The sequence below is a fragment of the Pristis pectinata genome, chromosome 9 (genome assembly GCF_009764475.1).
Source record: "Pristis pectinata isolate sPriPec2 chromosome 9, sPriPec2.1.pri, whole genome shotgun sequence".
Taxonomy (NCBI): Eukaryota; Metazoa; Chordata; class Chondrichthyes; order Rhinopristiformes; family Pristidae; genus Pristis; species Pristis pectinata.
The window spans coordinates 54,211,378-54,227,720 of NC_067413.1; the positions used below are offsets into that span (position 1 = coordinate 54,211,378).

Genomic DNA, 16,343 nt, shown 5'->3' on the forward strand with positions numbered 1-16,343 from the left:
TCACAGTTGTGACTATGTTCAAGGAAAAAGATAAATCTGACTGCGCCAACTAAAATGGGGTCTGCTGCAAGGAAAATCATTGTAAGAATCCTACTTGAGTACTTCTTCCCAATGGTTGAATGGCTGCTGCTGGAGTTGCAGTGTGGATTCTTGTATTATAAGATACAACCCATGTAATCTTCACCACATGATAAATCCAAGAAAAAAAACAAGGAATTGCGGAAACAGTGCACTTAGACTTTTTCACTGTCACAAAAGCCTTTGAGTCCATCAACCAAGAGGGATTACGAAGGATCCTTCTCAAGTTTACATGTCCTGAGAAATCCATTACCATTCTACACTAATTACGTAATATCTTGCAAGCCACGATTCTAGCTAAGGGGTCCACCAAAGACCCAATGCCAGTGCAGACTGAGGTCAAGCAAGGCTGTATCATTGCTTTATTCCTCTTAATCATCTTTGTTAAAAGATTGCATCTCATCTCCAATAAACTTCCCGCTAAAGTAGAGGTGATCTCAAAAATGAATGGGGAACTATTCAGCCTTTGTAGGCTCCACTCCAGAACCAAAATCACCCCAACTTTACTCATCAATTTGCAGTTTCAAACTTAGCAGATGATTTTCAAGTTGTTGCTATCGCAGCCACAAAGAAGAGCAGAACTGACAACTTAATTAGAATCTTCAGGCATGACAGGGGGACAAAAGGTGGTATTGCAATTTTGATGAGGGAGTTCATTACTGCAGTAAGGAGGGAGGGTACCCTCAAAGGCTGCTCAAATGAGGCAAAATGGGTAGAGGAAAACAAGAAGGTGGTGATCACTTTACTGGGGGTATACTACAGGCCTCGTAATAGTCAATGGGAGAAAGAGGTGCAGATATGTAGGAAAATCACAGAGAGGTGTATCACAGAGAGGGTTATAGTAGTGGGGAATTCAACTTCTCCAATATTAACTGGTTTTGCCTCAGCGTGAAAGGCTTACAGGAGGTGGAACTTTTAAAGTGCATTCAGGAGAGCACATCGAGCCAGCACATAGATCTACCAGAGAAGAGGCAATACTGAAGCCAATCTTAGGAAAGTAGTTGGAGTGTCAGTAGGAGCACAATTTGGATATAGTGACTCTGTAAGTTTCAAGGTAGTCCTGGACTGGGATAGGGATGGCCAGGAAATTAAGGTCCTGAATTGAGAGAAGGTCAATTTCAATATCATAAGACAAGGTCTGGCAAAAGAATTTTGAATGTAGCTACTTACAGATAGGTCATTTAAAAGTTAAATGAGAGTTCAAGGCCGACATTCTCCTGTAGCAGTGAAAGTTAAGAAGGGGACTTTGGATATCAAGGGATATTGAGGCTTGGATAAAGAAAAAAGAAGCATATGACAGGTTGAGAGAACTGAAAGTGGGGGAGGCCTTTCAGGAATATAGGAAATGTAAAGGAAGAAGAAACTAGGAGGGCAAAGAGGAGGCAAGAAATACAACTGGTGGACACAATAAAGGAAAATCCCAAGGCATTATACAAGCATATTTAAGGGCACGAGGATAACCAGGAAAAGAATAGGGGTCATTTGGAACCAAATGGGCAATCTGTACATGGAATCAAAGCATGTAGGTGAGGTCTTAAATGAATACTTCTCATCTGTATTCACTAAGGAGATGCCTTAGTGGGCTTGAAGGTGGATAAACCCCAAGGCCCTGTTGAGATGTACTACAGGCTGCTGTGGGAGATAAGGGAATAGATTGCTGAGTCGCTGACAAAGATTTTTAAATCTTCACTGGCCACAGGTGAGGTGCCTGATAACTAGAGGACAACAAATGTGGTACCCTTATTCAAGAAGGGCAGCAAGGACAAGTCAAGTATTTATAGGCCAGCGAGTTTAATATCAGTAGTAGGGAAGTTATTGTAAAAAATTCCAAAGGACACAATAAGCTACACTTAGAAAGGCAGGGATTGATTAAAGAAAGTCAAAAAACAACAAGATGCTGCAGGAACTCAGCAGGTCAGGCAGCATCTATGGAAAAGAACAGACGGTCAACATTTCAGGTCTGGACCCCTCTTCAGGACTGAAGATAGAAAAAAGGGAGGCCGAGTATATAGGGGGGAGAAGCAGAGCAGTGATAGGTGGACAAAAGAGGGGAGGCAGGGTGGGCACAAGGTGGTAATAGGTAGATGCAGGTGAGATAGTGATAGGCAGGTGTAGGGGAGGAGGGGAGAGCAGATCCACCAGGGGATGGGTCAAAGGTGTGGAGGCACACAGCATGGAGGGAGGGGAGGAGAGGAAAAGGAGAGAAAAAAAAGCGAAGAGAAGAAAGAGAGGCTAGGAAAGGGAAGAAAAGAAGAGGCAAGGTGGGGGGGGGGGGGGGGGTTGTTGGTAATCTTAAAGTGGGAGAATTTGATTTTCATCCCATTAGGCTGTAAGGTCCCAAGACGGAAAATGAGGTGCTGTTCCTCCAGTTTGCATTTGGACTTCTCCCGGCAGTAGAGGAGGCCAAGGACTGACATATCTGTGATAGTGTGGGAGAGGGAGTTGATGTGACTGGCAATGGGGAGATTCAGATCATGGTTATGGATGGAGCACAGGTGTTCTGTGAAACAGTCACCTAATCTGTGTTTGGTCTCGCCAATGTAGAGGAGGCCACACTTGGAACACCGAATGCAGGAGATGATATTAGGGGAAGTGCAGTTAAATACCTGCCTCACCTGAAACCACCTTGTGCCCACCCTGCCTCCCCTCTTTTGTCCACCTACTACTGCTCTGCTTTTCCCCCCTATATATTGGGCTTCCCCTTTTCCTATCTTCAGTCCTGAGGAAGGGTCCTGTCCTGAAACATTGACTGTCTGCTCTTTTTCATGGATGGTGAGTTCCTCCAGCATCTTGTTTCTTCATCTAGATTCCAGCATCTGCAGTCCTTTGTTTCTCAAAGAAAGTCAACATGGCTTTGCCAGGGAAGATCCTGTCTGACCAATTTGAGGTAACAAAATGTATTGATGAGGGCAGTGTGGTTGATATAGCTTACATTGACTTCAGTAATGTCTTTGACAAGGTCCTAAATGGGAAACTGCTCCAAAAGGTTGGAGCCCATTGGATCCAAGTTGGCAAATTAGATTTGCCTTGGTAATAGACCCTCTGTCATGGGGAAAAATTTCTAAGGAAGAATTTTTTTACCCAGAGGGTAGTTGGAGTCTGGAATGCACTACATGAGGGTGAGGGGGGTGGGGAGGCAGGCACGCTGGCAACATTTAAAATGCATCTAGATGAACACTTGAATTGACAAGGCAGAGATAGCTATCGACAAAATACTGGTAAATACAATTAGTACAGATGAGTATTTGTTCGTTGACATCCACATTCTGGGCTGGAAGGCCTGTTTCTGTGCTGTATGACTCTGCTTCCTGAATCAAGAGAAAACACTGAGATATTTTCAAAGCTTCCTTCAAAAAATGCAACTTTCTTTCTAACTCAAGGGTATCTGTAGCGTCTGAGAGAACAAGATGGGAAAGGAGTTTCCAGGAAGGACTGAGCAGCTCATTTCTCTAGGTCAGGAACAAATGGAGGCCAAGCACAAACAGCAGAAGCACACAGCAACCCAAACATTCCACCCACCCATTTAAGCACACCTCACCCCCCCATGTCAGGAGATCCTACATTAGACTTGCCAACACATTCATAATCCAAAGAAATGGATTACAAAGAAGAATGTAACAGCAAAAGAAATACCAGAGGAAATCTAAAATACAGAGGACACAGCATCTCAGAAGGTTCTGGGATTGGTGCTGTTGTGTCATGGCTTCATTCTGAGGAGAGTTACAGGGAATTCCATCTCTCCTTCATTCCAAGGACATACTGTCAGGAAAGGGCATTTTATAAACACAATTGTAATACATCCTTTGGAATCACAATATGCAGATGGAAATGACTCAGTGACTCAAGGCACAAGTGTGTACAAACAAATTAAATTTATCTTTACTTTTTATTTGCCACCATCTACATTTATCTGTTGACTAAACTTTGCATGTAAATATATTTTTTCTATGCATCCAGTTCTATAAACCACATGACTTATGGCAAATGTGGATGTTTGCTTGTGTCACAAAATGACAAAATTGATTGCATCTTCAAGTTGATATTTTTCATAGCTAGGAAAGCTAAACTGGAAAGCCCAGTTCACTTAACAGATGCCACTTGAAGCACTGTAAGCAGCTTTTTTGTGTACATTTGCATTGTGCCTAATCTATATACACCAAATTACTTGAAATTGGAGGTGACAGCCAAGGAACAGTAAAGAGATTAAAAATAAAAAAAAACTGCAGGTACTGGAAATCTGAATAAAAAACAGAAAATACTAGAGACACTCAGCAGGTCAGGCAGCATCTGTCGAAAGAGAAACACAGCTAACATTTCAGGTTGAAGATTCTTCATCAGAAGTGGAAAAATGAGAGAACAAGTTTTGTGTTGCATAGAGGGTGGCGGGGCAATGGATGGATGGACAACAGGGGATATTCTGGTGAATAGATTAATGGAGGGTGGTTAAAGACAGGGAAAAGAAAGAAAGACACATGTAAAAACTGTCAAGTGAAGGTCAGAGCTGTTGCAATTTACTGAAACTATGGAAAGAATGTTGGAAATGGCCAGCACATTGGGAGCTAACATTAGTCCCAGAACTTCCTGAGATTTCATGTCCTCTATAGTAAACAGACTTTGAGTTGCCCAGCCTCTGTTACAATTAGGGGCTTTTTCAGTGATAGATGCACCTGTCATAGATGAAGAGAATATACATATTTGAAAACAAGCCTTTCCTGTTAGTATCATAAATGACCAGTTTTGATCGAAGGTCATTCACCTATAACATTAATTGAGTATTTCTCTCACAAATGCTGCCTGATCGGCTGAATATTTCCAGCATTCTCTGAGATATTGAGGTCTAGGTGAAACTGCCACAAGAGAGGAGCTGAAGGCTGGGCGCATTAGACATGAACGTATTAGCCTACTCTGCCCCTATTTTCTTGTGTTTTCTTGTGTTCTTCATTATTCAACAAGCTGAACAATGTGAAATTCACCGCTGGCAAAGTCATTTTGCAAATGTTAGGTAAGGTTCTTCCAACTTTCTTTCCCTGTAATTTCAAAAGGGGCATTAACAGGAGAGAGAGGAATTTGACATGTTCAGACTGGATAAAGCAGGAGTAATTTGTAGTCATTGAATTGTACAGGTTCACGTGTCAAAGCATCAGCACACAAAAGAGAAGCTCCCAGCAAAATTGAATCTTACATTTTGTTTGTTTTTTTCCAAATTTACTCATAATATCCGCTCAAATTATTGCATTCCTCAAAGATATTCTGTCTGGTATATTGAACTGTTTATGGAGGACAGCTATTTCACTCAATCAGCCATGATATACACTGTACACATGTTCCACTGCAGCAACTACCAAGCCAAGCTACATTCAAGTCAACAGGGACACTCAAACATACTACTTCTTTTGAAAGATTTTATTCAACATATTTAGGTGGATGAAGGAAATCAATCTCTACAGCACACGATTGTAGCCATGGATTAAAGTAATGCCACAATTTGTTGCCCAAAGGTTTTGCTGATTTCCATAAATCAGACTGCCTTTAAACACAATTGCTTAAAATTCAATAAGGGTGGGATGGAAAAGTAAAGTGACAAGCAACTGGAAGGCTAGGTCACCCTTGCTCACTGAATGGAGTGTTCTGCAAAACAGTCACCGAACCTGCATTTGATTTCTTCAGCATCACCCTGTAATTTCATTACTTCAGGATGTCCCCAAGCAAATCACTATCATTTTGGTACTTTAGAAGTGTACTCATAGTGGTTTCATCTTATACTTATAAGAACACTGTAATGTACAAAATGGAGCAAAAAAAAGCTGCTGGAGGAATCCAATGGGTCAGGCAGCATGCGTAGAGGGAAATGGATGGTCAACATTTCAGGTTGAGATCCTTCATCTGGACTGAAAAATTTGAAAGGAGACAGCTAGCTTCCTCTATTCTACTCTTTCAGTCCAGCTGAAGGTCAATGTAGAACACAGAACAGTATAGCACAGGAACAGGCCCTCCGGCCCACAATATTGTGCCGAATTGATTAAGCTAATGATGCCTAATTACATCTTGGTACAAAGGGCCTGTTTCCATGCTATACGACTCTACAACTCTGCAATAATCTTTTCTGCCTGCACATGGTCCTTATCCCTCAATTCTCTGTACATTCACATGCCTATCTAAGAGCCTCTTAAACACCTCTGTTATATTTGTCTCCACCACCACCCCTAGCAGTACATTCCAGGCTCCCACCACTCTCTGTGTAAAAAACTTGCCCTGCACATCTCCTTTGAACTTTACGTCTCACACCTTAAATGCATGTCCTCTAGTAATTAGACATTTCTTTTAAAAATTGACTTTCAATTGGATATGTTAAAAGAAGATCATATTTAGTTTTAATCTCAACTTGCCTTTTATATAAAGCCGGATCTGGATCCAAAGCGTATTTTTGATCTAATAGTTTCAACTGATTAACTAGATTGACTCTCTCTCTGTTAGCTTTTTTCCTCACGCTTACCATATCTTCTCTAAGATCTTATCTTTATTAGAAACGCACAGTGAAATGCATTTTTATGTGGATTTGTCCTCTAATAAAGGCTTTAAAAGCGTCCCATACAATAAGACCAGAAATCTCTTCTGACTTATTCTCTTTAAAGAAGAGTAATTTGTTTCTCAAAAAATTTTAAAATGTCTTTATCAGATAACAAAGTTAGGTTAAAACACCAAAATCTCTTTGTCTGAGGAAGTCCAGGGAGATTTAAAGATAGAAGCACAGGAACATGATCTGAAAGAGCAATCTCTTTCTACTCACAGGATCAGACTAATGGAATCATTTGGTTATCAATAAAAAAATAGTCTATCCTGGAATATGTATGGTGAACATGAGAAAAAAAAACAAATATTCCCTATCTTCTGGACGTAAAAAGCGCCAGGCATCAGTGACACCAGATTTCATTAAAAACGATTGAAGAAATGATTTATTAGGAGCAGCTGATTTAGTAGATGACCTATCTAGTTTTGAATCTAACCAGCAATTAAAGTCTCTTCCTAACACCAGAGTGTAAAGATTCAAATCTGGCAGAAGTGCAAAAAATCATTCAAAAAATCCTGGGTCATCCGTATTTGGAGCATAAATATTAGCTAGTACCATTGGTCTATTATCTATTTTCCATGTTACTATAACAAAATGACCATTAGTATCAGTTATGACCTTATGTTGATCAAATGAAACTGTCTTATCTATAAAAATTGAGACCCCCTAGATTTGCTTGAAAAGAGGAATGAAATTGGAACCCATTCCATTGATTAAAAAAACGTGAAATATCGCAGTTACGTACATGAGTTTCTTGTAAGAAGATAATAGAGGCTTTGAGTTTTTTAATATAGGCAAAAATTTTATTTTGCTTTACAGGGTGTTTTAACCCTTTCACGTTGAAACTAAGTAAATTAATAACTCGATCCATTATAATATTGTCTAAATGTAAGTGAAAACAGAATAATGAACAAACCATACTGGAATGTAAATTCAAAACAAACTGTGGAGTTCCGGATAAGGTAACTAAACAACAGCTTTGGCTGAAAGCCCAGAACAGCTTCCCAGGAAGAAACCCACCCCCCCTCCGGAGAAAGAGATATAACCTTGGAGGCTTCTGATCTACACATTCTGGCTTTTATTTCTCTTACAGCCAGGAGGGCTGTGTTGCTTAAATGGAAGCAAGTTACTCTGCCTACTCATGCTCAATGGTTACGGGATGTTATGTCATACCTGAATCTAGAGAAGATCCATTGTTCAATTCTTGAATCTGACTTAGACTTTCAAACCCTGTGGGGAACTTTTCTGAATTATTTTCAAAACCTTTGATTTGGTGACTAAAGTACAGGTATTGGCTGATATTGTTATGTCTCAAGGGTCTTTCCTTGTCTTTTTTTTACCAAACAGCTCCATTTTCTTGTAGAGGGTGTAGATTTTTTTATAATAAAATTATTCCAATTTCTTCTTCATTAACTAATTATCACGTGATTATTAATTTAGAGTATTGTGATCTCAAGTACGAGTTAACACAATGTATTCAGTAGTATTTTTATCCTCTCTTTGATGCATGTACTCTACTTTTTTTGTTGAATTAATAAAAATATTGTAAAAAGAAAGAAAGACATTTCAACCCTAGGAAAAAGATACTAATTTAATTTTTTTTTAAATGCAGAAGGATAAGGGTTACAAGTCTCTGCAAAATGACCAAACACAAACATTGATTTTCACAAAATCCAAGGTGTAATGGACAAGGTAATACCACTTGAGCCTGTTTCAATGACATTTCATCAGAGGATGCATGGTGGGATTGGTCCTCATCTCTTCTGAAACATCACTAATGCATAGCTGAGACATTCTTCCCACAAGGTAAATAGATAAAAGAAAAGGATAGATCCTTATGAAAATTATAGGTTAGTTTTCTTTTAATTGTTGCATTCATGACACTCACCGGAGACCCAGAGATAACTCTTGCGGTTTGTTGTAGTTGCTGCAAGGTCTTGATCAGCTGTGGCTCTGAGTGTGAGACAGCAGTCTTGGATGGACATTCCATATTGTTAGCTTTGAGCCATGTTGATGAACAATGATGTTGGAAACAATGACAGTGGTGGCAGCAAAGGCAGTGGGCTGGAGTGAAATCAGTTAGTTTCTGAGTATTCTGCTCAACAATATGTAGTCCAGTATCCACTGAAACTGATTTTGTAAATTGTCTGCCAGATTGAAATTCAGGTACAGGTAGAGGGAGGTTTCTATCTTGGTCACATTGACTTGTTTTAATGGTGAACTTCTCAGTGTTGTTTTCCGTCTGCACTGAAGCATCCCTCATCTTGCCACTTTCTTTAAATACAGAGTGTTTGGAAAGGTCTTCATTTGATTGAAATAAAAGTGGTGCTGGTTCTAAAGAATGAACCTCAGTGACATTTTTTTGTTGCAAGATTTCTTGAGGAATTTGGATGGTCACTAGTTTGCTTAAAGCAGTAGGGTGCTGTAGATGAAGGCTGGACTCCTGCTGGGTTGTAAGGACATGGTTCACATTTACTGCAATACTGTTTACAGTGTCATTATTTTGATTATCTACATCACCATTTTCCTTCTTGATCTGGTTATTCTCCCAGAAACTTTCATCAGCAACGGAATCATGCTGTGTGGCCTTTAAAGATGCTATGGGCAAATGTCTATTATTGTCACTTAATTCACTTTTCTCCCCTGTGACTTTATCAACACAGGGAACTGTTATCCTCTGCTGATCACCAAAGGCATGAAGGTGGTGGTCAAGATTTTCCACATTAATTTTTTTCTCTCCTTCTGAAACTTGCAGTTCTGTATATGCTTCTGAACACTTTGTTTGATCACTGTCAACAGACACAGGGGCCGAGGTTTGATCAGTAATGTTACGTGTTTCTTGTCCTGGATCCTTGATCTGGACAGGCCATTGCTTGCTTTCTTGTAAGGGGGCTTGGCTGTTAACGCTGTCACAACCAACAGTGTTGAATGCATGCAGAATCTGAAAATGTTCAAATGGACAGTTGAGGAACCATGTGTTTGTTTTTACTGCAACAGAAGTTGAAAAGTTTGCAACAGAAAACACTGGAAACCCTCAGCAGGTTGGGCAGTAACTGAGGTGAGTCCAGTGTTTTTTGTTTTGTTTCAGATTTCAAACACCTGTAGCTCTGTTATTTTCAAAAGTCTAAGTTGCCAGTATGATCATTTAATAAGCTCAGCTCAAAGGTTTCTCTGCATTTTTCTACCAGTTAAAAAGGAATGGTCTCTGTGGCAGGTTTCACTAGCTCAGGGTCTCCAATGGTGGGATATAAATGAGGAATTAATTTTGAATGTATCAGACTGTAGCAGACAATTTGCACAAAAGTCACATATGACTGAGGTCAAGATCAAGATCATCTACCTTAAATACCTTTCTTCTCCACAGATGCTGCCAGAGCTGCTGACTGTCTCCACTATTTTCTGTTTTTTTTTAAGTCAAGGCCAGGGTAGCCTTCACCTGAAGTGGGTAAGGTTATGCATTGTGAAGATATTTCTGGAGAATACTTTATGTTACACTATTTATCAACAAGTAAACAAAAATAGTCAGCAACTTGGGAGACGGGATTGGAGATGAAGAATTTTATTGCAATTGACTGTGAAGCTACATTGGCAGAATGAAGTGATTAACAGTGTGGTAAGCTTACACAGGGAATGACAATAGGGGTATAAAAAACAAGCTTTCTGTCTTTCACCTTAAGCTGTTTCTTTTAGTATATACTGTATACCCCTTAATGTTTTAAATAGCAATTCTAAAATTCCTGACATACTCTATACTTTTGTCTTATGAAACTTGGTTACATGCAAGGATAGATTTTGGTAAAGAAGTTCTATGGTGCTGGAAAAGACACATTTAACGTGCAGTATGTGATGGGCCCACACATTTTGTAAGAGTGTCTGCCACTGCAACTTTCTAATGTTTCCAGGATCTCCACCGTGCAAAAAGGCAGAACAAGTGGAGGAAATAGATCAGTTGTATGTTGGGTCACAAAACCTGGTGGGCAGGAACAAGGAGATGGAAGACAATGGGAGAGACAAGTCATTGCATCAGGTGAGGAATGGGTAGCTATCATCTGTCAAGGTTTGGTGGGTGGGCAACTTGGGACCCCAAAGAAGAGCCATGCCAAAAGTTTTAACTTAGGTCACCTACCTGCAGCTTATGCCCGATACTAAACTCCATATACTAACATCTACTTAGTTAGGTATCCTTTAAATAACAATGAAGAAGGAATTTCATATTCAATGCAAAGTCACACACTTGCATAAGTGGCCGTCCACTTTAATGGCCTTTCCTGTGCGAATGAGTTTTGTAGAAATGGGGTCCAGATGTGTCTTACAAACTTTTGTTTGCTTCTGGGTATGTCCTGCATCTCTGTGTAATGTTCTGCACCTCTGTACATGTTATAGGCACAAAGGACTTGGAAGCAAAGTCATGAAATTTTACGATCAATGAGGCTAGTCACAACCAGTGCAGATATTGCATTTACATAAATGGCGGATTTCAATAGTGTGAGACAAGACCCAGTGGAACTAGATTAGGAGCAGCTGCTGGAAGGGAAAACAACATCCAATAAGTGGGAAGTACCTGAAAAGTGAGATAGTAAGAGTTCAGAGTCAGCAGGTCCCTGCAAGGGTACAAAGCAAAGATGGTAAGACCTTTGGTTAACAAAGGATATTGAAGGTTTGATGAGGAAAAAGAAGCAAGTGTATGTCAGGTATAGGAAATTGGTATCAAATGAGTCCTTTGAAGTTTATTGGGGATGTAAGAAAGAAATTGGGAGGGAAATGACCTTGGCAAGTAGGATTAAGGAGAATCTTAAAAACTTTTAGAACATTTTAGAAGCAAGACTGTAGCTAAGAAAAAGCAGCTTTCCTCACAGACCAAAGGGGATAATCTACGTTTGGAGATAGGAGATATGTGTGAGATCCTAAATGTATACTTTCCATTGGTATTCACCAGGGAAAAGAATGTGAAGGCTGAAGAGTTAAGGGAGGGGTATGCTGATAGTCTGGAGCATTTCTGTATCAGGAAGGAAGAACCTTTAGAAATATTGGAGTACATAAGGATGAATAAATCCCCAAGGCCTGATGGGATCTATCTCAAGATACTAAAGGAAGCAAGGGAGGAGACTGCTGGGGCTCTGATGGAGACTTTGACATCTTTGTTAGCCATGGGGGAAGGACCAGAAGATTGGAGGATTGCTATTGCTGTCCTGTTATTCAAAGAGTGCAGTAGGGATAAGCCTGGAAATTACAGGCCAGTGGTAGGGAAGTCATTGAAGAAGCTTCAGAGGGACAGGATTTATGTTCACTTGAAAAGGCAGGAACTGATTGAGAGGAGTCAGTGTGATTCTACACAGGGGAGATCATGCCTCAAAAATCTGACTGATGTTTTTTTGAGGAGATAACTAAAAAAAAATGATGAAGGTAGTGCAGTAGATGTGGTTTACATGAACTTCAGTAATACTTTTGACAAGGTCCTGCATGGGAGGCTGGTCCAGATGGTTAAGACACAAGGGAGCCAAGGTATGTTGTTAAACTAGATCCAGGATTGTCTTGGTAATAAGAGGCAGAGGGTAGTGGTGAATGGATGTTTTTCTGACTGGAGGTCTGTAACAAGTGGTATACCACAGGGATCAGTGTTGTTGGTAATATATATAAATAACTTGGATGAGAATGTAGGTGGTATGATTAGTAAGTTTACAGATAACTTGATAATTGCTGGAATTGTAGATAGTAAGAAGGTTGATCACAGATCAGCCAGAAAGTTGGGCGGACTGGTGACAGATGGAATTTAATCCCAGCAAGTGCAAGGTAATGCCATTTGGGAAGTTAAATTTTGTTAGGATATATAGAGTAGATGGTAAGCACCTTAGGGGTACAGAGGGACCTTGGGGTCCAAGTCCATAGTTCCTCAAAAGTGGCTACATAGGTGGACAGGATGATAAAGAAGGCATCCGGTATGCTTGCCTTCATAGGCCGAGGCACTGAGCATAGGAGTTGAGACAGCATGTTGCAGCTGTACAAAACAATAGTTGGGCCATGTTTGGAGTATGAAGCATAGTTCTGTCATCATTCTACAGGAGGGATGTGGTAGCAATAGAGAAAGTGCAGAAGAGATTCACCAGGATGTTGCCTTGAATGGAGGACTGTAATTATAAAGAGAGATTGGTAGGCTGGGTTCATTCTCACTTGAACACATGAGGCTGAAGGATGGCCCACCAGAGGTTTATAAAATCATGAGGGGCATAGATAGGATAGATAGAGTATTTTTCTTTGGGAAGGAGAGTCTAGAACTAGAATGCACAGGTTTAAGGTGAGGGGGAGAAATTTAAAGGAGAACTGAGAGGCATGTTTTCCATACAGAGAGTGCTGGGAATATGGAACAAGCTGCTAGAGGAAGTAGAGAAGGCAGATACAGTTATAAAATTTAAAAGGCATTTGGACAGGTACTTAGATAGGGAATGCATAGAGGGATATGAGTCTAATACAGGCAAATGTGATTACTGTAGATAGGTATCATGGTTAGTATGAACAAAGTGGAATGAAAGGGCCCATTTCTGTGCCACACGATTCTATCATCCTATGATAAATGTTGCACTCAACAATTGAATTTTTAGGATTTAAACTATATGCAATAGAGTAGACTGGGATATCAGCAGATAAATTCTATAATCTGTCCCAATTCTGATTTTCACTGACTTCAGGATAAATTATTACTCATTTTGGGACTGATCAATGAACCAACAGCACTTTATAATAACCTATTTGGAATTTCTGTGGTTCTTGAGGCACTTAGCTTATATATCATTGGCATCATAATAAAGGACCCAGAAGTTAAATACAACATTTTCCAGCAAACATTGCACTTTATTATCATGGGAGAAAAATCACGCTTTCCTCTTGTTGTTCGGTAAGAATATTTAAAGTCAAAATCAGAGTCAAGTTTATTGTCATAATCATAAGTAATGTATGCACAGCTGCAATGAAAAACTTACTTGCAGCAAATTTCTTGTGATATCAAGTGAAGCAGCAGAACCAAGGTTACATAAAGATTCTAGTTTCCCTCTATATTAGAAATGGCTTATTGCTTATATAGTCTAAAATTTAGTTATCTAAAATGGATTTATCTACCTGTGATGGAATGACTGGCTCCTCCAGAAATCCACTGCTATCCGACTGATAACTATTTTCTCTTTTCACATCTGTGAGGAAGAGATACATGTTCAGCATAGCATGATACTCATCCAACAATACTATAACAATAAAAATGACTATTCATATAGCACCATTCATTTCCTTCAGATGCTGACAACAATGCACCTTGAAACACTGTTTTTTCATGTGCAACCACTGTTGTCAACTTGAAAAACACAGAGGTCAGTTTTCACCCAAAATTGTGTATCATGCAGTCTTGTAATGATAATGGGAATTGTGAGCTAAATGGTGGCCAGCGCACTAGGAAAACTCTACTGATATTCAGATCACCTGGCATCTTTAACAAAAAAGGTAAGAATGTAAGTTGTGAAAAGAACTTTAAGGAGGCTCTACCGAATCATGCAGTCATAGAGAGATACAGCAAGAAAACAGGCCCTTCAGACAACTGGAGTCCACACCAACCATCAACCACCCATTAAGGAAATAGATAGTTTTGTGAGTGGGCAAAAATCTGGCAAAGGAAGTATATTGTAGGAAAACATAAAATTGTCCACTTTGGCAGGAAAAAATAACAAAGCATATTATCTGAATGGTGAAAGATTGCATGGCTCTGAGAGACAAAGAGTTATGGGTGTCCTACTGCATGATTCATTAAATAGCATGCAGGGAAGTGAGTAATTAGGAAACCCATTCATACTCTTCAGTTGCAGCTACTGAGAGCAGGTCTCTTCAATGTCTGAATATCTGCTGAATCATGCATGGAAAAAATCAAATACAATTTCTAAATGTCAGACATAATTATGGAATGAAATTTTAATTTTACTCACAGATTGCAAGCATTAGTCTCACATATGCTGAAATTACCTTTGTTTTAGATATCACATTATGAATCTAAGTACAAATAACTTACTTCCTTAAATGTCAGTCTTAAATCGTCTTGTGATATTTCTCCATAGTTGCATTTATTAAAATATTGGCCTTTGCAGTAAAAACCTATTGGATGGGTCAGAGGTGGAGAGAGTAAGCACCTTCAAATTCCTGGGTGTTAACATCTCGGATGACCCATCCTGGGCCCAGCACATGGATGCAATCACAAAGAAGGCACGTCAGCACCTCTACTTTCTTCAGAGCTTAAGGATATTTGGCATGTCACCAAATATTCAAACTAATTTCTACCAGTGCACTGTTGAAAGCATCCTGACTGATTACATCACAGCAGTTCCAACACATATGCAAGAAACAAGAAGCTGCAGAGAGTAGTGGACACAGCCCGGTCCAACACAGGCACAGCCCCCTTCACCACTGACAGCATCTACAGGAGGTGTTACCTCAAGAAGGCAGCATCTATCATCAAGGATCCCCACCATCCAGGTCATGCCCTCTCCTCGCTGCTACTGTCAGGCTGGAGGTACAGAAGCCTGAAGTCCCACACCACCAGGTTCAGGAACTTTCCGACAACCATCAGATCCTTGAACCTACCTGCACAACCCTAACCCTACCTCAGCAATGGAACACCACGGATCACCTCTTGCACTACCTTGGACTTGTCTTCAGTTCTGTCTTTTGGCACACTGTATGTTATAACTTAATGCATAATTTATGTATATTTTATATTCTGTGTGTCATTTGTATCTATGTGCCTGTGATGTTGCTGCAAGCAAAAATTTTATTGTACCTGTTCCTCACCATACTTGTGCACATGACAATAAACTCGATTTGACTTAAATTTGACTATTTATACCCCTCCAATAAGTCAGGCCCAGTTTATGCAAAGAGCACAAGACAAGAGATACCAGAAAGCCTCCATAGTTATTGGATATAATGGTCCGGTCTCCCAGTATCATCCCCGTGTTAACCAACGCTTTAAGAAATACTTCATGCACAAGACCACTAGGTGGAAGAGTGATGGAATAAATATGTTCCTCTTTGATCTGAGAACAGATTGTGTGTGATTCTCTCCACTACAACAGTCAGTATAAACAAAATTTAGTCCCTCCACGGTTTTGACTTCAATAAAATTTCCCATTCATGTTTCATTTTGTAGAGACATTTTTAAGCCTCAATGGATAGCAGATTGATTCCCTGTGTGAAAAAAATCAATAAACTTGCAGATAAGTTTCAAGCTTTAACGCTCAAATTTCACGGTACCCTACATTTCATCCGGGTTTACTGTATTGTCTCACACAAGCCAAGCATTCAAATTATCTCATGACTTTTCAGTAATACGTCACCTATTAACTTTGCAATGCAAATGAGTTACTGAGCAATGAGATAAACATGAAGGTGTACAAGGAGGTGTCAGAGACTAGAATAGAAACATATTACTGCATGGCAAGATAGTCAAATTTTCCTCATAAGCAATAATGAATAGTATAATCAATGCAGTGATGACATTGAGTTTCATGGACATCATCTGCAGACAGGGCTGAGTCAGTTCACCAGATTGGATTAATAATCTTATTACTGTTTTTTGCTTGACACTATGCTCATTATTAGCCCAAAAAGCAGAATGCTGGAAGAATTCAGTCGGTCATGCAGCATCTGTGCAGGCAAAAGATTCAAG

General features: G+C 39.8%; 1 protein-coding gene across 6 annotated transcripts in view; it reads right to left on the bottom strand.

Moving 5' to 3' along the window:
* Nucleotides 1-16,343, bottom strand: part of itprid1 (ITPR interacting domain containing 1) — a 130,808-nt gene that overhangs the window by 40,455 nt on the left and 74,010 nt on the right. For all 6 annotated transcript variants that reach the window (XM_052023956.1, XM_052023951.1, XM_052023952.1 and 3 more), the window contains 2 exons: nt 13,757-13,827; nt 8,535-9,587 (listed from right to left, as the gene is read on the bottom strand). In XM_052023956.1, coding sequence (XP_051879916.1) covers nt 8,535-9,587; nt 13,757-13,827 — 1,124 coding nt within the window. The remainder of the gene's footprint in view (nt 1-8,534; nt 9,588-13,756; nt 13,828-16,343) is intronic.